This window comes from Chroicocephalus ridibundus, chromosome 1, assembly GCF_963924245.1.
Source record: "Chroicocephalus ridibundus chromosome 1, bChrRid1.1, whole genome shotgun sequence".
Classification (NCBI taxonomy): Eukaryota; Metazoa; Chordata; class Aves; order Charadriiformes; family Laridae; genus Chroicocephalus; species Chroicocephalus ridibundus.
The window spans coordinates 25907684-25931488 of NC_086284.1; the positions used below are offsets into that span (position 1 = coordinate 25907684).

General features: G+C 42.6%; 1 protein-coding gene and 1 long non-coding RNA gene across 3 annotated transcripts; one reads left to right on the plus strand and one right to left on the minus strand.

Moving 5' to 3' along the window:
* Window positions 1-210: 210 nt before the first annotated feature.
* On the minus strand, window positions 211-15114 carry SLC46A3 (solute carrier family 46 member 3). 2 transcript variants are annotated; one of them, XM_063331950.1, is made up of 6 exons: window positions 14661-15114; window positions 14283-14507; window positions 7630-8503; window positions 7127-7210; window positions 5488-5644; window positions 211-2861 (listed from the first exon to the last, which is right to left on the minus strand). In XM_063331950.1, exons 2-6 carry the CDS (start codon window positions 14475-14477, stop codon window positions 2774-2776), a joined length of 1398 nt encoding a protein of 465 aa, XP_063188020.1. In that variant the 5' UTR covers window positions 14478-14507; window positions 14661-15114; the 3' UTR covers window positions 211-2773. The 2 variants fall into 2 exon arrangements, with proteins under 2 accessions (XP_063188020.1, XP_063188030.1); XM_063331960.1 differs by lacking the exon at window positions 14661-15114 and having other exon boundaries at window positions 14283-14631.
* Window positions 15115-20391: 5277 nt separating this feature from the next.
* On the plus strand, window positions 20392-23543 carry LOC134518072 (uncharacterized). Its single transcript, XR_010071874.1, has 3 exons — window positions 20392-20618; window positions 22180-22417; window positions 22676-23543. It is a non-coding gene; the product is annotated as an uncharacterized LOC134518072 (long non-coding RNA).
* Window positions 23544-23805: the final 262 nt, after the last annotated feature.

Below are 23805 nucleotides of genomic sequence, written 5' to 3' on the forward strand. Positions count from 1 at the left end.
GCTGATGTTCTGGGCAGCATCTTTTCCTCTCCCCAAGCGCAGGAGGGAGGCAAAAGCACATCTTCCTGCACTGCTGTTTGTTTGTTATGATCGCAAAAAATAGATGATACCATAGTGCCACTGCTTCTGTTTACACAAACATTCCTCCACCAGTCATCCCATTGGCTATTTGTCAAAAAACAAAGCAATAACTACACATACAACATAGAGTTTTTAAAAAACAAACTTCATTATTAATTTCTGTCAAAATAATTTGCATTTATATACAAATAGAGCAACTATTACAAACTTTGAAGATTTTAATAATCTGAAGCACGTTAGTACCTGGTTTCCTCAGCTTGCACTCTGCTAGGCACTTTAAAACCACAGCTCTCCTTCACGTGCTTTGACCTAAGCCTACAGCCAGTTCAAAGTGCTGTGTCTACCAAAAATACTTTGCAAACAGCAAATACTTTGTACAGCAAAATCAATCCATAACAAAGTCATTCCTGAAGTGTATGTGTGTGTTCTCATTTGGACCGACACAACGCCACTGTGGAATGGGCTTGCTTTCTTGCCACCTTCCGACTGCTAGCAGAGGTGTGCATCGAAAAGGAAGGGAAGGCGCACACCCCTTCTGACTTTGCTTTACTTTTTTCCAGGCAGCTTTGTGTGAAACAGTTAATTTATAAAGCCTTACATAACTGCATAATGACAAGGCAAGGAAGACAATGTAATCTTTGTGCTGAAATCCTTTACATCGGTTTTGTTAATCTCTCTAAAAGCCCTCATTATGTTCTGGACCCATTGATTATTGTGAAACTGGGCTTGCTTCTCCAACAAGTTGGCAGCAACTTGGGCACCTCGAGGGAGGGAAGTTAAGCCATTTTATTTACTGGCCAGTATCTAAACTAGCTAGGAAAAGCTAATGAACTTTAATTGCCAACATCAGCCTTGGTAGTTCAGGACAGACGTGTAGGAGCTGGCTATAGTTATTAGCTGTGTAAATATTCATTCCCCCTGTCCTCGATAACCTGCACTGTTTTCACCACTGATGGTCTCCTGGACAGTGTAAACTCTCCTTAACCTTATTTGAACCCTCTTCCAAGCTTCTCAGGGATCAGGATACATAGCTTGGAAACAATGCTGTCATTCAAACAAAAAGGATCTACAATAGCATCATGATGTGGTACTAATTTTTTTGGTGGAGTACTGCTGAGAAGCTCTGAGGAGTACTCTGTTCATGTGATAGATATTAATGGCCGTAAGCAGATTGTTGATTATACAGCATACGCTACGTCTGTCTTCATGTTTATCCTGTGCTGTGTGCGAGTGAAGTCAGGATCCACATCGTAGTTGCTTTCCTAGAGTCTTCCTTCTGTGAATGTCAACCACTTTATGTTATTTTGATTCCTCTGCCTAATCTGTTTTGGGGAAGAAGAGTCATATACAACCTACCTGTACTTTCAGGGATCAGAACAGTACTAGCTGGCCAACTCTCCCTGAAAAAAACACATGGGAGTGGTCCTTGACATGGTGGTGTATTTACACTTCTGCTGTGCATTCCAGAAGCTAATACTCTGGACAATTTCTACTTAAAGATGTCAAGCAAGAAAGTGAAGAGTCAGTGCAGAAACTGATTTCTAGGTTTGGCAGTCTCACCCATTTACACTGTGGCCCTCGGCAAGTCACTTTTGTCCTCTCTGTTCATTTCTCTCTCGCTGCAACAGGGACGATAATCATCTACTATGGAAGGAGGTTCTTAATAGCGTTTGTAAAGTGCTTTGAAGATGAGAAATGCTGTTCAAGTGCTCATAAATCATCTTGCATTTGTTGCAAGATGATTAGATGCATGATTCAGATTTGGTCACCTCATTTCAGGGTTGTTAAAAAAATAATCAAAGATCCAGTGAAAAGAAAGGCTATTACAGCCTTTCACTAAATATTTAAGCTAAGTACAGCCAACTGAAAAAGAAGAAATATCTACGGGACAAAAAACAGAGGTGTCTCTATGCAGTCCCTAATATATGGAAAATGATAAAAATAAATGTGCAATATGGCCTCAGCAAAATGTAGGCACAGGCCTAACTTCACAGTCTGCAAGCTGGAAAATTTCTAAGTATGGCAGTTCTGTGTGACAATCCATTTTAAGAACTAAGTCACAGGCAAGGTCCACACATCATACATTAAACTTGCACAAACACTCTCTGCTAACTGCGGAGCAGTACGTCTGCTTACAGCAGGTGCAAGTACTGCCTCCAGTTTGGTTGCTTTCTGAAAAAAGTACCTTTTAGTTTAGTCGTTTTAGACGGGTTTGGGGGCTTCACCATTAAGACAGGCCTTTTAAGATGCACACAGTGGACCGCATCCTCAGCTGGCCCGAGCTCTGCTGGCTTCAGCAGAACTGCCAGCACCCCCTGGGTTGGTAAGTGTTATCTCTGTCGCCCCACTTAGAATGAGACAAGATGTTATCACAGTCCACAGCTGACATTCTCAAACTTGAGAAAGGATAAGTGGAAAGAGAGTATCATGCTACCTTATTTTTTTCTTCATGCTGAAAGCAGCATTAAAATCTCCATTGCCAGCTTATTTGCATAGTTAAGTATAAAAGCTAGCTTTATTCAAGTGCTAAGAAGTGACTGGATAAAGAGCGCTACCAATTTAGTGCTTATTGCCGGAGGGCCACTTGGAGATTGCATCTGCGACTGTTGTGTTATCTCTGCGTCTCTGTATGACATAACGGCCTCTGCCACTGCATGTCAGACTGGCAAACCCAGGTAGGTGAATCCTTTGCTCAACTATCAACGCTCTCTATGCTCGATACTTCTTCAGGTGCAAGCAGAGCCAAGTCCTCCCCGTTCCAGCTTGTGCACAGAAGCCAGCTGTAAGACACAGATACGACAGGTACCTTTAGAGGAGACACAGTAAAGCATAGCACGCGGATTCAGCACCAACACGCACACGATAGCTGTTAACGCCATCTTCTGTGGCATAAAGCTCTTGATGTTTCTTAGTAATCAAAAGCAATGATGGTATTTGCCCTTTTTACACTAGTCAGACAATATCATTACTGCCATCTTTGATAAGTACTAAACCACTATGCCTGATTTATTACAGACTGGAACATCTACCCTTTCCGCTCTCAAGTAGTAACATTGCATGCCGCTCTCAAAAGAAAGGTTTCAGAGAAAGGGTATTCAAAAGGTGGGCTATCTGAGACGCTAATGACAGAAGGAAAACAAAAATAGCTTTCAAAAATGTAAGGTGATGATGGACTACAGTCCTGATTGCAGGATGGATTAATTGATGGCAAATACCTGTTACTTTTTGCACAGAAGGGAGTGCTTTCTTAACAGAAACTTTCTCTGCTATACAGCACGGAAATAAACTAATATTTAATAAAACAAGTATTTACTGGGCCTTTGTTAATATAACTGAATTCCTCAATTTTTTTATTACTTTACTGGAAAAGTATTCTCAACACACAGACAAGACCCCTTTGCTTCAATTCCCTCAGGTCTGAGACGCATCACTACCTTAGTCTTAAGTTACCATCAGTGCAGCTTCTCTGAATAGGCTGTGTAAAACACTGTAGTCAGGCACGCACAGACTTGAAAGTATGTGAAATGTTATAAATCTGTAGCATTATCACCAACTATTTAAAACTTAAAATGCAGCCGATGTAGAATAAAAGGTGACTGAAGTAAAGTCTAAGCATTAGGAAAAAAGATAGAAGCCTCCAGCAAGAGTACCACCCTCTTAAGAAAAACAGCTTTTCCCTCCCTGAATATTAATCTATCTAATGAAAAGTGATCCTTCTATCATTTAGATCTATGTTTCAGCATCCTAAAAAGACATAATGGAAAGTGAACTTTGCTTTTATGAATACTCATGAATAATGACCTTTCACTGTCAGTATTACTAGATGGTCACTAGATATGATTAGATGCAAATGCTAGAGGCGTATTTTTTAAACCTATCTAGAGGTTTATTCATATGGGGCAGAAAATTAGTGCAGATCTTTTACAGATTTTAATGACACTGGGTCACAAGGTACCCATGACTAAGGATAGTCACCCATGACTGGGTGACTGGTCATATTTATAACCCTCATTAGCATCTAGAAGGGCTCAGGCTCCAAATTAAGCTCACGCCTTTCAAGTGATCTGTTACTTTTGTTCTTCATGAAAGGCTTTCCAGTAGGAAAGACCACATAAAGGTCTCTAACCAACGGAAGGCACACACTTGCAGTCAAGGGTATGGGGTATCCCACCAGTAGTACATTCAGGGTAGATTTCAGTTTGGGGAAAAGAAGTGACAAGTTCACAGCATGGAGCTGAGGGGAGGTAGCTGGATCAGGGCCAGAGAGGGCTGGTGATGGAAAAACTCCAGCAAGGCGTAGGGGAGTAGGTGTTAGAGAAAAAACAGGAAACTGGGGGCTGACCTGCTGGAGAGCAGCTCAGCTGAAAGAGACCTGGCAGTCCTGGTGGACAACAGGATGACCATGAGCCAGCAATGTGCCCTTGTGGCCAAGAAGGCCAATGGCATCCTGGGGTGCATCAAGAAGAGTGTGGCCAGCAGGTGGAGGGAGGTCATCCTCCCCCTCTACTCTGCCTTGGTGAGGCCACACCTGGAGTGCTGTGTCCAGTTCTGGGCTCCCTGGTTCAAGAAGGACAGGGAACTGCTGGAGAGGGTACAGCAAAGGGCTACCAAGATGATTAGGGGACTGGAACACCTCTGTTACGAAGAAAGGCTGAGGGATTTGGGTCTCTTCAGTCTGGAAAAAAGACGGCTGAGGGGGGACCTTATCAACACTTATAAATACTTAAAGGGTGGGTGTCAGGAGGATGGGGCCAGGCTCTTTTCAGTGGTGCCTGGGGACAGGACAAGAGGTAACGGGCACAAACTTGAGCATAGGAAGTTCCACTTAAACATGAGGAGGAACGTCTTTACCCTGAGGGTGGCAGAGCACTGGCACAGGCTGCCCAGAGAGGTGGTGGAGTCTCCAACTCTGGAGACATTCTAAACCCGCCTGGACGCGTTCCTGTGCAACCTGCTCTGGGTGACCCTGCTCTGGCAGGGGGGTTGGACTAGGTGATCTCCAGAGGTCCCTTCCAACCCTATGATTCTGTGATTCTATGAACTACAGCTACCGGCAGCTGCAGAGCAGCTCCACTCTCCTCAGAGACTGGTCAAGCCTCACTGAGAGAAAGCAGCGCCCCCCATAGCCTGGTCTCCCTCTCTCCTATCTGTTTCCCCAGGCAAGACACTGTCAGGTCCCCTCGTTTCAGCCCTGCCCCACTCCTAGCAGCCTCCTGTACCTTCCATAGGCTTGCTAGATATGAACTGGGTGGAAGCTGGAGGGAAGGCTACACACAAAATAAGCCCAGCATGCTAGAAAATATCGAAGTTTGAGAACTACTGCACTAAACCATTCCGCTTCGACTCACATCAAAACAGCAATTACCAGTAAAAGCAGTCAGAAGCACCCTCCTGATGCATACTTACCACAGGACAGTCAGTGGAATTAGACAAAGGCCTGCCGATAAGAGGAAGCTAAAGCCTGAGAACCATGCAACAGTAGCTGCATAGAGAATATTAAAAACTGACAGTGAAATAGTGCCGGTCACAACTTCTAAACAGGCAATACAAGCAAACACAGCACCTGCCAAAAACAAATGGATGGATTACAAACAAAACAAAATAAAACCAAGTCCTTCAAAGTACTAAAGTTTTTAAACTTGTTTTGAATGATCTATCTATCTACAGTATTTTAGCAAGCATGCAAGTAATAAGCACCAGAGTATCATACGCCTTTGCTATGTGTCTTCTGTGGTGACTCCTACAAAAAATCTGTTTTTTAAATGAAAAAAACCCACAACATTTTGCTCATGGAAACTGTTTTTCTGTGCTACTTTTCTATCACCATACCTACTTTCTTCAATCTGTTTATCACATGAAATTCAAACTGTTCATCCTCACTAACCATGTTCTGCACAGCTCCATCCTTCACCCCTTCCAGTTCTCCTGTTTGTCCTCACTAACCATGTTCCACACATCTCCATCCTTTGCCCCTTCCAAGTCTCCTCTCGATTCCCACTATTCCATTTTTCTTCCTTCTCTAATCTTCACCCTTATATGCAGAAAAGGCTCTGATCCAACAAAAACTGCTTGTTCAGCACATAACCACTGCCTCCTCCTCATTTTTGAAAGGAAAGAACCTTTTTGCACTGAACTACCCATTGGGGTTGCAGTCTACCCCATCAGTGTCTTGTTTGAACACGTTTTCCCAAGCTGCGTTCATATTCACAGGACCATAAACAAAATCACAACAGGTAAGCAGAAAAGGATGACAAGAGGCAACCTGATTCCTGCATCTAATTACTCAACTACCCAAAACCCTGAAGAATGCCAAGAAACTGCAAAAACAGAGGTGTACTTTAGGAAAGTTAAGTACAAAGAGATCTTTGTTTTAGTGTACAAAGATACATCTTTTAAAAAATAAAACCAAACAACTCAGGAGAACACTTCTAGAAAGTATATGGTTCCCAAAAGCAAAATATGGGATGCTAGAGCCACATTTTGAGGCCTGACATGCTTTTTTCTGTGTTCCATAAGGAAAGGACTTTGAGAAGTAATATGCTGTATCTTTTGGGACATGTTTAAGTAGCTGCAGGAACCCGTGAAACTGAGTACACAGCTCAGGATCTGAGTCTAGTGGTTTTCAAGTGGTTTGAAGATTGACCACCTATTGCTCATCTTTCTAAATTATCAACTATGACATTGACTAAGTAACAGAAATATATCTTTCTCTGCATGTCAAAATCTTGTGAATGTAGAAGCACTTGTGAAATCACAGCTGTACAAATCTTAAGCATTCCTCTGCTTCAAGTTCCCCACGGTCTTTATTTTTACAGCAGTATCTCCTTTGAAGGCTGAAACTTGCAGTAGTTTTTAAACACAATGTTGTTTATATTAAATTCAGAATCAAAAGCCATTAATATTATGACACAGGGTCATATTATATGGAAATTGAAAGAAAAGCAGTCTTAAAATACCAATGCATAGCTGCTTGTTTAAAGGTAATCTTGGTGCATTATGGTATAATGATACCATATTGTATTGTTTAAAAACAAATTCTACTCACCCTGTTCACCAGTGAGAACCACTTTTGACAGCATGGAGCGGAGAACAGGAATAGGCATAAAGCAGAGCAAAGATGGTACTCGTACTGTAAAGCAATGAATCAGTCATGAGACACTGAAGTAATAAAAAAATGGGATTTTACAAATACATTTCAAATTAATTAGTCATATACTTTTGAATGCTCTGTTCCCCAAATAGTAACAGGCAATAGACAAGTCAAACTAGGAGTGCACTGAGGCACAATTACCCAAGCACAGAAATGAATAAATCCAATATATCTGTATGGCACTAAAACCAAATCATAAGCAAGTAATTCCATTGCCTCTCTGCACACTTCATCTTTTATTAAATCCTAAAACAGTCTGACCCAACCTTGTGTATTTTACCTCTCTATGACCCTGTTAAGACAGCAGGTCTAATATCTACTAACTGCACTCATTACAGATAACATAACAGTATTTTCATAAATATTGTTGCCCATGGAACAACCGGTTATGAACTCACCTAAAAACATGAGCAGGGTCGTTTTGGCAAACGCAGCCATGACCATTCCTCCAACGTAAGAAAATATCCCAATAAAGACTATATAGATGTCTTTGAGACATTTAGAAAATAAATAAACTCCTAAAAAACTTGTCAGAGAGACAGAAGTGAATGCAGCTGCTCCATATCCAATGTATACTTCATTCCAGCAGAGCGGCTCATCCAGTTCATACAGTGTAAAAAGCGAACTCCCACCAACCATAGTAAACAAATAAGTCATAAAGGTAAAAAGTAACACAATGATTAAAATTCTCTTTTTATAAGGGGCAGTTTTAAAAAGCATGTACACCCCAGAAAATGTGTCCCTCAGAAGTTCTTTACAAGATACTGGTGACTGGTCCTGGAACTCAGATATGCCTACTGTATCTTCCAGAAAAAGTATAATATAGATAATATTAACAACATGAAGCAGAGATGCTGTCACAAATGTCCATGTAAAGCCTATTCCTCTTAAAAAGTAGCCAGATGACAGTCCTGCCAATCCAGATACAACTCCAAAAATCAAATCCACCACAGCTATTCGCGTTGTCTTCTGCTTCTCATCGTGGCACACATCTGCTATAAAAGCAAAGCCTCCTCCAAGGAAAGTTGCCATACTCCCAAACAGTCCACTAATAAATGCAACCGCAAATAGGACAGAGAGTGACAAGGAAAAATATGATATTACAGTGAGGCAAATATCAGCAATCAAAGCTCCCATTGACGGTAAAACTAAAGACCTTTTGCGCCCCTGGCGATCCCCATTAGCCACAATAACAAAAGCAACTATAAGGCTGGGAACTGCTCCAGTTAAGTCCAACTGCATATTAAAAACAGAGGCTTTTTCTTGAACTTCCTGCAAAGAGAAAACAAAAGTAATTGTAAATAATATAATACCTTGTAAAAAAATTATCTATAATAATATTACACTTACATAATGATTAGCATGCAATATAATGTATAACACAATACGTGTTTCTAGATTATAAATTATATTATGATAAAACCTAACATATACAATAATGTTTTATAAGATTTGTCTTGGTTTCAGCTGGGACAGAATTAATTTTCATTCTAGTGGTTGCTGTGATTCAGATTTGGTGCAAACGGAATGCCAATAATGCGTATTGTTTTAGTTGTTGCAAGGTGATGTTTGTATTTTTTTTCAAGGACTCTTTTCAGTTTCCCATAGAAGCTGAGAAGGAGCACAGACAGAATGATGGAATGGCCAGTGGAATATTCCCTACCATAGGCGTCGTGCTCGGTATATAAATGGGGATAGTCGAGGAACGGATACTCGCGATCGCTGCTTGGGAAGGTACCAATTCACCAGGTGGTGACAGTAACTTGTGTCATCATTACTGTTATTTTCCTTTTCTGTTGTTGTTCTATTAAACTGTCTCTATGTCAGCCCACGAGGTTTTTTTCCCTTTCCCCTCCTTTCCTCCCTCTTCTCCCTGCCCTTCTTGGGGGAAGGCGGAGAACTGCGCGAGTGGCTGCGTGGCACTTGTTGCTGGATGGGGCTGTACCACGACAGATTATATGACATTAGAATACATTAGGCTATAATACAATACACCACATTACCGTGTGTTTATAAGAATGCATTATATTACAGTAATCACTAATACAAAGGAATTGCATATTCAAAGATTCCCACTTTTGTAATTTTACCTTCAATATTCCTCGAACATCCCTTGTTACATTTTAAGCCAGAATTTATTTCTTAAGATAGAGTCTTACTAGCACTCTTGACAGAGAAGTTCCAATGGAGACAAGAGATCAGTTCTTTTGAACATGCATTTACAAGAGCTGATGCTTACACTGTAAGTATCTCCTTCAACAGAGGGTATGGCAAAAGGACACTGGGCTTATTTTAATCCCTCAGAAATCAGCACTAAAACAGTCTTTGATTGAGGAAAACACCCTGTGCTCCCTACTCACAGGACATCATTTTTCCTCCTAAATAATCCTACTGAGAGGGTTACAAGAAACGATTCACTGAGCAGCACATTGGGCAAGTAAGCAGATCAGAATTTGTTCTGACATCCCAATGTACAATGTTAATAATAACAACAATAACGATAATAATAAAAATTTAAAACACAGCATTAAAAATGATACCGACTCACTAATATATGAATTATCTAATTTTTAAAACACTGGAGAGCTCTGGATTCAGAAACTGTCCACATCAGGGATGTCTCTGTAGATATGCTATAGCAGGTATTTACATAATGAGCAGCAGCTAACACTATGACAATAAACTGTAAACACCCGTTACGGGAAAAATTTCTGAGTTCTTTTTAACGGAAGTATAAAAAACAAATGTAGCAACCAGTTAACAGAACACGAATGGCTGCAGAAAAAAAGAACTAAAGAAAAATCAATTAAAAAAAAAGAGACTATCTTGTTATGAAGCCAGCTGCTAAATGATGCTCAGCAAGCTAATTCAGATCTTGCTTTTAATATATCGATGCAGGTCAGACAGCAGCCACAGCAGCCCTTTCAAAGTCAACCACCTGATCAGACAGCATGCAGCAGGGGAAAAGGAAGTAACTTCTTTCGCACAAACCCTTTACACTCTGTAAGATAAACTTTCAGATGCAGAGAGTAAAGTCACTTCGAAAGTTTTCTTCAAGTTTTCTGAGAAAAAGAAAACTGACTTGGGCACTCATTTCAATCAGTAGCAGGTACAGCCGTGTAAGTCTTCCCAAGCCGTTCTCAGCCTGTATTCAACACATCTACATTCCACGTTTCAGGTGTTTTCTCTGTAGCCAACATAATCTCCAATCCAAAAGATGAAAAAACCCTAGAATTTCCAGGAATGTACTCTGGGCAATTTTAGAAGCTACTGAATGCTTTAGAAGTTCCTATTTATATTTACAAAGACCACGAGTTTTCAGTTCAATCTCTTTGTTTACAAGATACCAGGTTTTATTGCAAGAGGAAAATTCGGTTGATGCTGAAACCCTCAAGGAAAGGCCCTCAAGATCCCCAGAACTCTGGAGTCTTTTACTCTCTTGCCTTACGGTGTCTGACTACCTCAGGATTCATGATGTCCTGTCCATTGGCCCACACTGTAGTCACCCTGGAAGGGTCAAAACCACGAAGACTGAACAAGCCAAGATGGAAAATGACATTCTATTCTTTAACTCCTCCCCTGCTGACAAAGAGAATCTATGTAGTTGCAGGCATCGCTTCTTTACTAGTATCATCCAGTTCAAAGACATGAGCGTCTAAGAAATGCTAATACATTAGAAATAAAACTATGTGTTATTATATATCATCTCAACCCACATTAACCATACAGTACAAATATTACTGCCAAATCATAATGAAGTGTTAAACTGGAGGAATAGAACAACAAAGACTTGGGTTTCATTCCTTTGGATATAGGCGTGCAACACAAAGAACGTGGCTACCCATCCTGATAACTGCAAATGACCATAGCCTTGCTGACATAAATGACTTGCTGTCTACTGACGAGAAGACTAAAAGTACAGAAAAACTCCATTTAGAGTGTAAAGCGCTCAACTGCCCACTTCATGTTTTTATAAAGTCAATGGAAAAGACTACAGAAAATGTCAGATCAAACTCTCAGCTGCTTTAAGATAATATCACTCTCTTAAAATCAATGGAACTACATAAATTTGAAGAGAAAGGTCTAGTTTTTTAATTTGCAAATTCACTCTACTCTGAAAAAATGCTCATGGTGGACAGAAATTGTTCTTAAAATCTCATCTTTCAAAATTAAAAGAATCAAAATGAAGAAGCAATTCACTTCTGTAAGGATTAAATTAATAGAGCAGTGTAGTGCCTGAGGCTGCACAATGTACAGGATGTGATAAACTGATAGGCTCATAAAATTAAAAAATATTACTGTGTAGCAAAGGAAAATACATGGATTGGTTAATGAATAAACTGGATGACAAATAACGCTTAATGATTAGTAATATAGCTCTTTCTGAGATAAAAGAAGCGGGTTATTCAAGGCAGTGATTGGAATGCTTCAGCTTGTATTCAAATTACCTTTGAACTCATGTCATTATAAAATAACTAATTTGCTTCAAATTGTAAGAAATAATTAATCTAAATCCTGCAAAACTATCCATTTTGAACTCTATTCTACTTTTTTGCAGGCTCCAAGTGATTTTTGTCTTCAATTTTCCTTTATATTTTGCTTCAAAATGAGTGAAATTAGTAAAAGCCTTCTCCATTCTCAGAATGGAAGGACTTATACTAAATTAACTATTAAGGGAGGTGTTCTAAATGTTAATGCCAAACAGGGCCTGCTGGGAACATTCCTGACAGCACAATTTACAGCATCTGTAAATGTAAGTCAGGTCAGACGGTATTGGAAAATCCAGAACACCTACTTCCGATCTCCTCAGCCAGGGGCTAGGAACTCCATTGCTGGATCTACTCTTTTCCCCACATGCAGGACTATTACTCAGCACAGAGACCAGCTTCCACTGAAATGAATGGGGTTTTCGCATTTTACATCCTCGTACTACGGTAACAAGGGTGGTATCAAAATGCAGGCAAGACATCCACACAAGAGCATGACTGGTCAAAAGCTCATGCCCTGCTGGCAGTCACGGGAATGGAGGGAATGGAAATTGGGCAGGAAAGGGAAACAAAGTTCTGTTGGCCATTATTCAGCTACTGTCTTGAAGGATTCATGTTCTCAAGTATCAAGTTAATTATGCTTTGTATCCTTTATGCCAAAAAAACTGTAATGTGTGAATTCACCACCTCAAGAGATGCTATCTGAACTTTAGTTGCAATTAAGCACTCTGCTTCAGTGTTTTGCAAAAAGAAATATGAAGTCCTATATCCTGAGCACAGGTGATCATAATTTGAAAATCAGGTTGAATTTGGGGGGTTTCTGGCAAACGCAAAGGGCAGGAATGTTTCTGAAATGCAGGTTTCTTGATGGGCTCTGCAATTAGAACTGTATGCACCATGTATGGGTTTCTTATAGATGCTCCTTCCATGTCATGCTTGACACATGACACCCTGTGACAAAATGCCCACACACAGCACCAAAAGTGGAGCTACTACTAAAGAAAACACTTTCAGAGAGTAACATACAAGCATTTCTCAGACAATAATTGTTTATTATCTCCAAATTAATTCCGATGGGTGGCATACATTACCGTCCTTGGCTGATGGGTCAGCCCAGAAAGCAGGCTGGACTACAATTCTATCGACCTTTTTACTTTCACATTCTTTCTACTAAGATTGGCTTCTGTCACGAGGAAGAACCTACTCCATGCTAAAAATCCTGAATTATTTATTTGATCATCTTTAATGGAAGCATATACCATTAAAAAAAATCTTTTATGTATGACAGATGAAGTAGATGAGCTCAGGTGTTCAGTCTTGTGCATACGCAGCGTATCAGAGATTCAAATCTGGAATGTGAGCAAAAATTTTCAGGTGCCGCCCTTTCAGCAGCATAGGGGAATGCCAGTTGACCATTTCCATAACTCCATCTGCTGTGTAATTTACAGTCTGAGCCACCTACTCTTCTGACTCTACAGTGGTTTCATGTTCCTCTTGATCCAACCTAACTGTGAGTTGCTGTTGACAAGGATGGCTCTGTTGTACCTCTTCCCTCTGCCAACTCCATGTTAGATACAGCAATCAGCCGGAGAGTGTCGAAGCAGTGCACTGCTTCAGAAAACAACACTAAAAACCCAACAAACTCAAAAAGCTGTCTGTTTAATCAGTGCGCTGATCAAATCCAAACCATAACCTGTAACTGCAGAATTGGGAGATAAAATGCATGGGGGGTGAGGGGTGGGGGGAGGAAAGGAAAATGGAGTATGATCATCTCTTCTGCTGGCATCCCATAGTTAGCTCTGCTTAAGTGTAGCATTAAAACTGCACTGGAAGTGCAATGGAAGAGGTTCCAACCAACAACTAGGTATCCAGCATGCTGAACCATGAAAAAGTGCCAAAAAAGTAGCTGACCATGGGATGCTGTCACCTTGCCATCTTTGTATTTCAACAAGGCAGACAAGCACTGCTATGAATGGTAAACCATCAACTATGTTTGATGGTGCAAAGATTGGTTAAATTATCTTTTTGCATTTTAAAATTACAAAAAAAAAAAAAAAAAAATTTTAACCCTCCCCATCCTTCATTCTTGTAATTCCTCTGAAATAAATGTATTCTAAACTAAATCTTGTTCCTGGTAATTACAGGAAGTTTGCTAAACCTTGTGTGCTCACAAGGAACACCAGAAGCTAGAGAGAACTGACGGCTCACACACAGATGTGCACAGCTGGAGGGAGGAGCCTTCCCTGGTCCCCGCGGTAATGCCAGGCCAATGCCAATTTGGGCCCGAGCCTCTAAGATGGTTTTCAACTCCCGCTAAAATAGGAATTTATCTCAGTGTCTTCCTGGAGAGATTTTTTTTTTCCCCACTTTAAAAGCACCACAGCTCCCTGCAGCGCACCGCGAGAGCAACGGGACGGCATAGCGACAGCGGGTTACAAAACTACCCCTTGCCTATAAATAAAAGGTTAAGGTTATAGAAGAGGAGGTTACGCTGCGACAGCACCTCCCGCCCGCAAGTTTATCTACAATTGGCTTTTTTTTTTTTTTTTCCCTCGCCCTCTTACCTTCTGCTTGACATAAGCCGGGCTGCTTTTATTCTGCTCGCAGTAAGTGGCGTTGCTGCCAGGGCTCACGAAGGTGGAGTTGTACTCGCTCTCCCACAGCCGCCGGTAGATGAACTGCTGCACCAGCGGGCTGGTCAGGGAGGAGGCGAACGTGTAGAGGAAAATGACGGGCTCCACGCACAGAACCTTCCTCATCTCTTCCTCGCCCTCCCCTGGCGCTCAGCCCTGCGGACCAGCACAACGCAACGCGATTAACTCACGACGCGAAGGGAAAACACCCGACACGCTCCGCTCCGCCCCGCGCCGGCCGCCTGACAGACCCGACCTGCCCGGGGCAAGTCATCACGGAGCACCCGCCCGCCTCAACCCCGGCCGCACCTGCCCCGCCGGCCCCGGCCGCGTCACCGCCCGCCGGCCGCTCTCCTCCCGTCGGCGGAGGTCACTCCGTGCCGCCGGTGCGTGACATGAGGAGGCGGGACGACGAGGACAGTTTCCCCGCCCTTCCCTCCCCCGCCGGCCGCCATCTCGGCCCCGCTGTCCCTCGGCGGGCGGGGCGCTGGGGCGGGCGGGACCGCGGCCTGGGCGGGCCGCCGGGGCCGAGCAGGGAAGCCCCGGGGTGGTCGGCGGGATGAGGGGATATGACATTTGTCGCGGCCTGCGGGCAGCCCGCACCCGAAGGGAGGAGGAGCTTCTTCCCCCCTCTCCCCCGGTGTCGGCACCCATGCCAGGGCATACGTGGTGGTGGTGCGGCTGCTGGGAATGGTGACAAATCAGCAGTTTTGTGATTTTTCACCCCCCGGGCAGCAGCGTGCCAGGCGTTGCTGTCACCCAGTGTTTACTGGCACAGACAGTTTGTTTTAGCTCGTTGCACAAGGAGGGTGTTTCTTATCAGCGGTGCCTCCGGCCTCCCTTGACACCACACCCGTGTCCGGCCTCCTCTGACGCCATACTGGTGAACCCAGTGGAAACCAGTGGAACCCAGTCCCACTGCCTGCAGCTCGGCTGGACCCCCGAGGGTCAGCCTGCCCGGGGGGGCCGACGTGGCCCCACTCTGGCCGAGGAGGAAGCTGCAGGTTGTTTCTGCTCCACGCGGCCACGTTTTCTGCTCTCAACCGACATGATTTAGAGGTTTTATTACAGCTGCTTCCCTTCCACATACTCTCTTGGCTTGTCAGGGTGTGTAACAGCAACATTTATTGGCCACCAGCTGGTCTCCTGTTGATAACTCTCATTCCTTCCGAGTCTGACGTACCTGGTGTTGTGCATCAGGGGGAAGGTGTGGTGTCTCTGTTGGCACAGCTGCTGTGGCACATGCTTTGGCTCTACAAGAGAGGTCATGCTGGTGGGGATCCATGGTTCTGCTGTTTAGAGAGGTCCTGTACTCACCTTTATGTACACAATGGAGGGAGCACGCCCTGGCATCTGCAAAACTTGTTTTCTTGTACAAGCAGTACAGGTATGGCAGAGGCCTTATCTGCTCACTGATGATGGCTGCTCCTTGGGTTATGGATACTAGTTTCTCTCTGCTTTGAGGTGGGATGGACACCACAGCACCCCAGCTCTCTTCATTCTGGGTGGTGCACTGTCATCTTAAGACACTGGGATGATTCTGGCCTCCTCACAGGTGTAGTACAAGAACAGATGACATAGTTGTGGAGTAGATGCCCAAAGGACCTCCTTTCAGTCTTAAATACTGCTTTTCAATTACAAATATTGCAAAAAGTCATATTTGCTAAAAGCACACCAAAACTTCAAAGGTTCCCTGATGTAGCTTTTCTCTTAAAACAAGAAGTGCAGTTTAATAACTTCATGAATATTCAGTTCCTTCATAAACTGATTTGAAGACAGATTAACTGTAACATGGGTCATATGATCTCAACTAAAGCTTTAATTTTTTTCGCTGACATGTGACATGTCATTCAGGCCCAAATTTAGGGACAAGAGTGGCCTGTTATGTGTTTCTTAGCATAGGATCAACCCAGTGAACAAGCTCAGTGTCCTCGATCATTTACCTTAGGTGGTGAATTGGTTAGGTCTGGCATATAAGCCTGTGCACAGAGACACACAGACAGGCAACGGTTCAAAAGAAGCACAGCTCTGGCTTGAAATCAACTGTAGAGAGTATTGTCCTTCTCCTCGACCTATCCGGGTCCAAAGTCTGATTCATCCTGTGACAGTATTTCGTTTGTCACAAGGTAAAGCAAAACCAATCATGTGAGGGTTACAGGCAAATGGGCTGCTAGATGAGAAGGGCTGTTCAGGTCACTCAGCCAGCCGTTAACATTTATGTGGATGTAATGAAGAAGGGATTTTAAGCCTGTGGGAACTTTCAGTTTTTCCTCAGAAGGATATTATCCAGACCTTCATTGTGTTTCTTGCTAAGTACGTCTGTGCTGAAAAGCACATCACTCATGAACACGAGCATCTGAGTAGAGCCTAGGTTGCTGGGCAAAACTTGTTTTAGCTAGCAGTCCCTTCAGGACAGCCTTCCCAGTGCTGAAGAGCAGAAGTCCAGCTCTGCGCTCTAGAGGTCCTCTGCTTCAGTCCTTCCTACCTCCAGTAGCTGTGTTTAAGTTTGGGCTTGGGTTTTGCAGAGCCAAGTGGCTCCAGCAAACTTATGGCCTCTCCAATGCTGGAGGCAAGGCTGCAGGGTGACCTGGGCACCTCTAAGCACCTGATTATCTTGGTCCAACAGCTTGAAGCCTGCTCATGAGTATCTTCTAGTGCCAACAGGTAACATATACCCCTCACGCTGGTGCACTGCAATAGACTTTGCCCTCCCTTGTTCCCAGTCTTCCCCTGCAAGGAGAACTGAAGGCAATAGAAGTGATTGAACTTTTAAGATCAGTCTTAGCTGGATGATGCTTATCCTTTGAAATCAAGCATTTCCAAATAACAGAATACACAGCAAACTAGCTTCCTCTCTCCCCTATCACCAATATTCACGTTGGCCCAAATTTGAGTGACATGCTAGTGAACAGACTTCACAAAGGTCACAGGCATGTGGTGGCTGCAGCTTTGCGGTTTGATTGTTTGTTTACTGACTTCCTCAATGTGTCAAGATTTGAAGAAGCGCATGTATTCATTGTGGAGGTCAGGCTTTCCGGGAGCACTTGCTAAGCTTTCCATCAAAATATCTTAAAAACCAAAGAGATCACTGATCTTTGAAGGTGATATGTTGCTTGTGTGCATGGAAAAAATGAGACATGTAATGAAGTTCAAAGTTCAGAACAAGGAAACTTTTGAGGGATCGCACCAGCACTGGTCAAAGGGCAAAAACATTATGTTACCTTCAGCGATAGAAATCTCCAAACAAAGCCTCCTGCATTTCAAGGAATTATGCATGACTTATGTGGCAAGATCTTGGTATTCAGTGATTGCTGCGATTGCATTCTCAAACAACTTTGTTGCTGCAATTTTTAATTTTATGTGTATATATATATATACACATAAATGACTAATACTATAAACATTTTTTTTCTAGCAAATGCTATTGATGAAGTTGGAGTGAATTTTGGAGATCTGGATAGTCACATTTCTTTGCTGAAGAAAGTAATGGTGTTTTAATAAATAGTATTGCCACGTAAAACGTGAGTTTAATTGCCTTCTAAGAAGTTAAGTACTTTTTAAAATTGAGGTGACTTTAATTTTCCATGATAACTATCTACTGAGATCATGGAGAACCTTACCCTTCTACAAATCATTTGTGGGTTACAAAGTGACAGTAAGAAGAACTGTATCTACTTATATTCAACACATGTTTTCAAGGCTATTTTAACAAAAATTAAAAAAAAAAAAAAGGAAACCTAAAGAGGGAGAGTCTTTCTGCAGAGAGTCAGTTTTATACAAAACGCAGTTCTGCATAAACCCTGTGTACGCTGTGTCTTGCCCACAGGCATGGCAAATGGAGATAAATGGAGGAAGTTCTGCAAATAGTACCTCTGGGGGAAAGGAGAAGGGAATAAGCTACATAATTCTGCAGAGGCATGCCTGGGTTTAGATGTAACTGTTTTGTTTTCATTATAACTGAGTTGATTGCTGAAGCTTGAATGCAAGCCCTGACAACGGAGTAGTAATGAAGATTTAAATATGAGACCGAAAGAAAACATGATAAGGAAAATTTGTGCAACAAATCCAACCACACAGTTCTGAAAAGACAAGGAGAGACTGTTACCATCATGCAACCCAGAAAAAACCCGTGCAGGTTTCATAGGATTACTTTTCATTCAGTGCAGATCATCGCTGTTTTTCAGGGCCTAAAATGGCATCTCTGACCTTTGACTATTTACACAGGTGAAGGCATCTGCCCCAGCAAGTGGTCACAGCCCAAGTAGCACAGGGAGGCTCATACCTTCACCACTCTCTCCTCTGGCTGTCGCCGTCCACGCTGCATAGCATTTGGTCTGAGTCTCCTATTGCCCCACAGGGTAACTGAAAGCCATAGATAATCATAAATAATAACATCAGGAAGAAATTCTTTCCTGTGAGGGTGGTGAGGCACTGGAACAGGTTGCCCAGGGAAGTTGTGGATGCCCCATCCCTGGAAGTGTTCAAGGCCAGGCTGGATGGGGCTTTGAGCAATCTGGTCTAGTGGAAGGTGTCCCTGCGCAGGGCAGGTGGTTGGAACTAGATGATCTTTAAGGTCCCTTCCAACCTGGACCATTCTGTGATTCTGTGATTTTTGTCTCTTTGGACCCCTGAATATCTGTGACTGAGTTCATCCAGTGTGGAAGAAGGTTCTTGAAAGGTTATATAGATGGGCAAAGACATCCCACTGACCTGGTATCACTGGAAACAGGACTGTTGTTCTGAACCCCTCTGTCACAGCACGAGCACTACCACTGACTGTCGTCTCCATGCCACGTGGTACTTATTACTGTTCTTAAGTGCTGTGTTGAAAATTTGTACTTGTTTGAGTCCTCAGACACTTGTAAGGCATCAGGATATATTTATTTTCTCTGAATTAGATAATCTTAACAGAACCAACATTCTTGCTGGCCTTTCATCATGCACACCACATAACAGCAACCACTTCCAAATGGTGTGGTTTATTCAGTAGTTTTGCTTTTCAGTGATTTCCCTCTCATACTCATGTATTGCAAGTCCTCAGTGCTCATCTCTGATTATTTCATATCTCAGATTTAGATATTTCCATTGAAAGCCTTTCACCCTGGTGGCTTTTCTGTTTAGATGACTCAGTGGAGGAGAATTCTGCAGCTCCCCTCAGGTGCAGCATATGCAGACAGCCCATTGCCGTTTTGTCCCATCCAAAACAAAGCTATTTGACCTGCCATGGTTGGCTTTCAGGCTTCTTGAAGATTTGAAATTTATTTTATGCAGCTGCTTGGTTCTGTGTGTGGGTTTTTTGCTTGGTTTTTTTTTTCTTCCTGTTTTGCTTTCAATTACATTTATGTATTAGACATTTGATGGTTCTTCTTCACTGTGAATAGGTAATTTCACTTGTGTAAGTCTGACTGCATTGCTTAACACAGAATTTCTACTGAGCTGGTTTACAGCTCCAGTTCAGCACCTTGCAAAAACGCTTTGAAAAACAACTAATGGTAATATGCTAATGCCGTCCTGCCTGCCACTCTCTGTCCCCTCCCTGCAGAGCTGTTTGTAGGGTGGGGATGATCAGCAGCAGGCTGGAGATATTACTGGTTACCGTGACTCAGCAAAGTGTTTCTCTCTTCGGTCTGTATTCCACTTCATCCATTTGCAGAAGTGGACAAAGGCATCCTTCTGCATAGAAGAATCTTTTAATCTGAACAGTGGGTTTCTTTCCTTTTTTTTTTTTTTCTTTCTTTGTTTTTAAATTTAAAGTAAACAGTTCCTTAAAATGAGGAATGAAGAACTGAAAGTAAGCAGCTCAGGCAGGGCTGGAGTGGCTGCGTCTGAGCCACATGCTGTTCTGTTGCAGGAGGTTGTTGAATTTTATATGCTCTTAAAATTTTGCAAAAGCAAAGTGCTTTTCCAGTTAGCTAAAGAAAAGTGCTTTTTACTCTTAGTAAAGTTGGTGGGACTGGCCAGTTGCATTCCCTTTTCAGAGATAAGCACTTATCATCTGCCATCACCCTTAAGAGAGGCAGCAGTGTTTTGGGGAGCTTCACCAAGACCAGTAAGCAGTGTATTCAGGATACAAGTATTTAAGCTGCATACCTTCAGGAGGACTTCCTGGTGGTGACAGATGATGAGTTGTTCTGCTCTTTCAAAGCCAGTGAGAGATTTGCTGCTGTTCTCCCAGGGGACCGTGCATCAGGCCCAAGGCTGAGCAGCCCTGCAAGGACTCAGAGATAAGTGACAAAGCCTCCGTCACTTGGAGGAGTTTGAATTAGGGTGAGTGACACTGTGCCTGTACCACAGGCAGGGCATAGCTGATCTCATGTGCTCTTTCCAGCATTGGATTCTGAGGAAAAAAAACCTGGTCTCACGGGGGAGCCTGTGAAATGTTTCAATGGAAGCAGGACTCCACTCTGCCTTGCTTTGGTTGAGGTGCTAATGGTATTTTTCCTCACCAATTGACCACCAAAACTGTTCTTGACATTCAAAGCAGCAGGGGACACAATTATCAGTCCTTATTCCCATCCATCAGAAAATACTGAAATACAACATTTCCCTCATTTTCCAAACACCTGTCCAGATCTGGTCAGAAAAATCTGAAAAGTGGTGTTCAGTGTGCCCTGTTACTTCTTTAACTGAAATATCTCCTTCCTCAGCATGATTCTGCTGTGGATTTGTGCATGTAAACATCACTGGGTATTTATCCCAATTACACTCTTTTTCTTTTTGAATACTTGCTGGGACAGTAGGTTTCATGATGGTCTCCTAGGTATCACTGAACAGCAGCAGGAAAATTCCCTGGGTTCTTCAAATTATCACAATGCCCAAAGCAGATTTGTCATGTACTGTTTTCAGAAAGCTTCTTGCAAGATTTTTTATGCAGGAAGATGGGGTAATATCGTTGAAAATAATATGGCACTTGGATCCAGCTTTAGGCATCATAATAAGTGAATTTCTTTTAGAATAGTACTGAATGCTATTTACTGCTCCCACAGGGAAAGTAAATACAGAGCAGCTCCATTCCTTTGGAAATTGGGTCACTTGTAAAGGGGAGGTATTCAGTTTATCCAATTTAATAACAAGTGTGAAGTCTCAGTTTAAGCACCTTAAATAGGTCCTTTGGGGACCTATTAAACCTGACAACTTAACCATGACAGATGCAGTTCCTGGTTCAAAAAGTTCCTGAACTGCTGATTCCTGGAAGCAGGGAAGGTATACGGAGAACAGTCAGCACATTTGCTTGTTCTTTATCCTATTCCCTGGGCATCTGTTACTTGCCACTGTCAGAGAGGGGAATTTGAACTAGGTGGGCTTTTGTCTACTCAATATAGCCATTCTTATTTTAATAGAGCTTCAGTGCTGATAGAAGAACAGAGGTAGGATTTTGAGAAGATTTCACAAAAACTGGGAGCATAACATGGGATGTACGAGGTAAACGCGGTATAAATTAATGAAGAGGAGAAGGCACTCAAATAAGGCTTCATGAAAATGCATACTTTGGGTTATAACGTGCACAGTTACTTACAGGCAGTCTTGCCCTGAATTGTTCAGCTGTATAAATGTGTATCAGGCTGCTGTAGTATCCAACCAGTCTCAATCTGGCTGTGCAACCCTCTCTTTCCCTCCCATGCAGTCCAAGATTTGTGTCAGTATTTCTTTCTCGATGATAGGGCTGTGCCTGGCATGGCTCTGCTATGGGAGGGGGTGACCAAGTAGGTCACTATGTTGTAACACACAGCTAAGGCAGGCAATAGCTCAGACGGAAAATTTCTCATTTAAAGTGCATCACCTGCTTGGTAAACCATCTTGTTATTTCATACTCTTTATTTCATTCTAGGGGCTGTTTTTGTTTTGACAAACAAGGTACATGCTCTCATCCTTCTCCAGGGGATGAAAAGCGCTGATCTCAGAGGTGCCAGTTGCCTCTGGAAAAGGCCAGAAAGCCCGTGCGTTTCAGTGGTTTGGCTGTAAGCTTGCTAGCATGAACTGCCGTGAAGGGCCACCAAGCCTCCTATCTTTGATTGAGGCCAACAGCAGATGTAAGGAAGAATGAAAACATGGGACAAGTGTAACCGGTAAATTCTCTCAGCCTCCAGCACTTTGCATCTGAGGGGTTTTATGAAACGGATGTGATTTTAGGCACAGCTGAAGACGGTTGTCGTCTCACAGGATGGGGGTTTCAGGCTGGGTAGAGTATGAATGGGAAATCTTCCATTATATACATATAAACTTGGCACTGTTAAAATTGTTTGGGGAATTTGCTGTAACAGGAGTCAGTGCATTTTCTGAATGTGGTCTAGAGCTATATTATTTTTTTTTTTTCCTTTTTTCAGAAGGCTGCCAAGAAGTTGCAAGACATTGCAGAAAATCCCGGAGAAACTTAGTTCTTCACATGGGCCTAGGTGTGGGTTGTTTTTTTTTTTGCTGTGAGAAGGTACAAGTATTTTCCAGATAGCTTTGCAAGTCACTTTCTGAACTTGATCAGAACTTGCTAAGCGTTAAGCTTGCCTCGCTGTGGGCAGCAGGTTTTGCCTTCTGTCTATTTTTAAAATGAGGTTTGTGGTGGGGAAACTGAAAAGTAGTTATCAAGTGTTTTTGCAAAACAGAGATGATGGTGACAGTGTGCCTTACAAACACCAAAGCTCCTGTTCATAGATATGCTGTCTGCTCCCCCTGACTGTTTTTGCATGGCATGCCCGTGACCGCTAAAACTGCTTAATGTGAAAAAGAACTGCTGGTAAAGCACTTAGGGGCTTGATTGCAAAATTAATTTGGCAAACAGAAAAAAGACTCGCGAAGGTCTTTGTTCCTTTTCTTTCCTTCCAGTTGGCTGTTCTCTGCTGTTTACTTTCTCGTTCTTGTTGACTAGGTCGTGATGGTTTTCTTCCTTGCCACTCCAAGCTCCCTGCTACCCCATGCCTTCCTTTGGTGCAGCTTCTGCCCGGCTTCCTACATCCCTTCTACTCTGACCACTTCTTTTTGGTCGAGGCCTCATGGTGGCCTTAGCTTCGCTTTTGTTTTTCACTGCTTTCACTTTTCTGCCTGTCCTGCTCCACCCGCACACATTTCAACATTGGCAGTTCAGTCTCTGTGTCAAAGTGGTTATACCTTTTCATACTTTTTCTTTTTAAACTTGAATAAACTCTCTTACTTCTAGCTTGAGAAAAACTTTACAAGAATGACATTCTAAGCCTGAATTTGTATGCATTCTCCAGGACAATACAGGAAAAGTTCCTCTTTCAAAACTGAATATTTCTGTTATTTTTAAAACACAAAGACATTAGTGAAAACATTACTGAATGTCTTCAATAATTCAAAGAGAATCATGAAGTCGATTTACAGTCTCACATACTGTATTCAAGTGTAAATAATGTTCACCGCAGTAAAAGCCAGCCATGTGAGGCAGTGAGTACGTGAAACATCCTCTTTTTTCCCGTCTTCTTTTGTTTAAAACTCTCTGAGG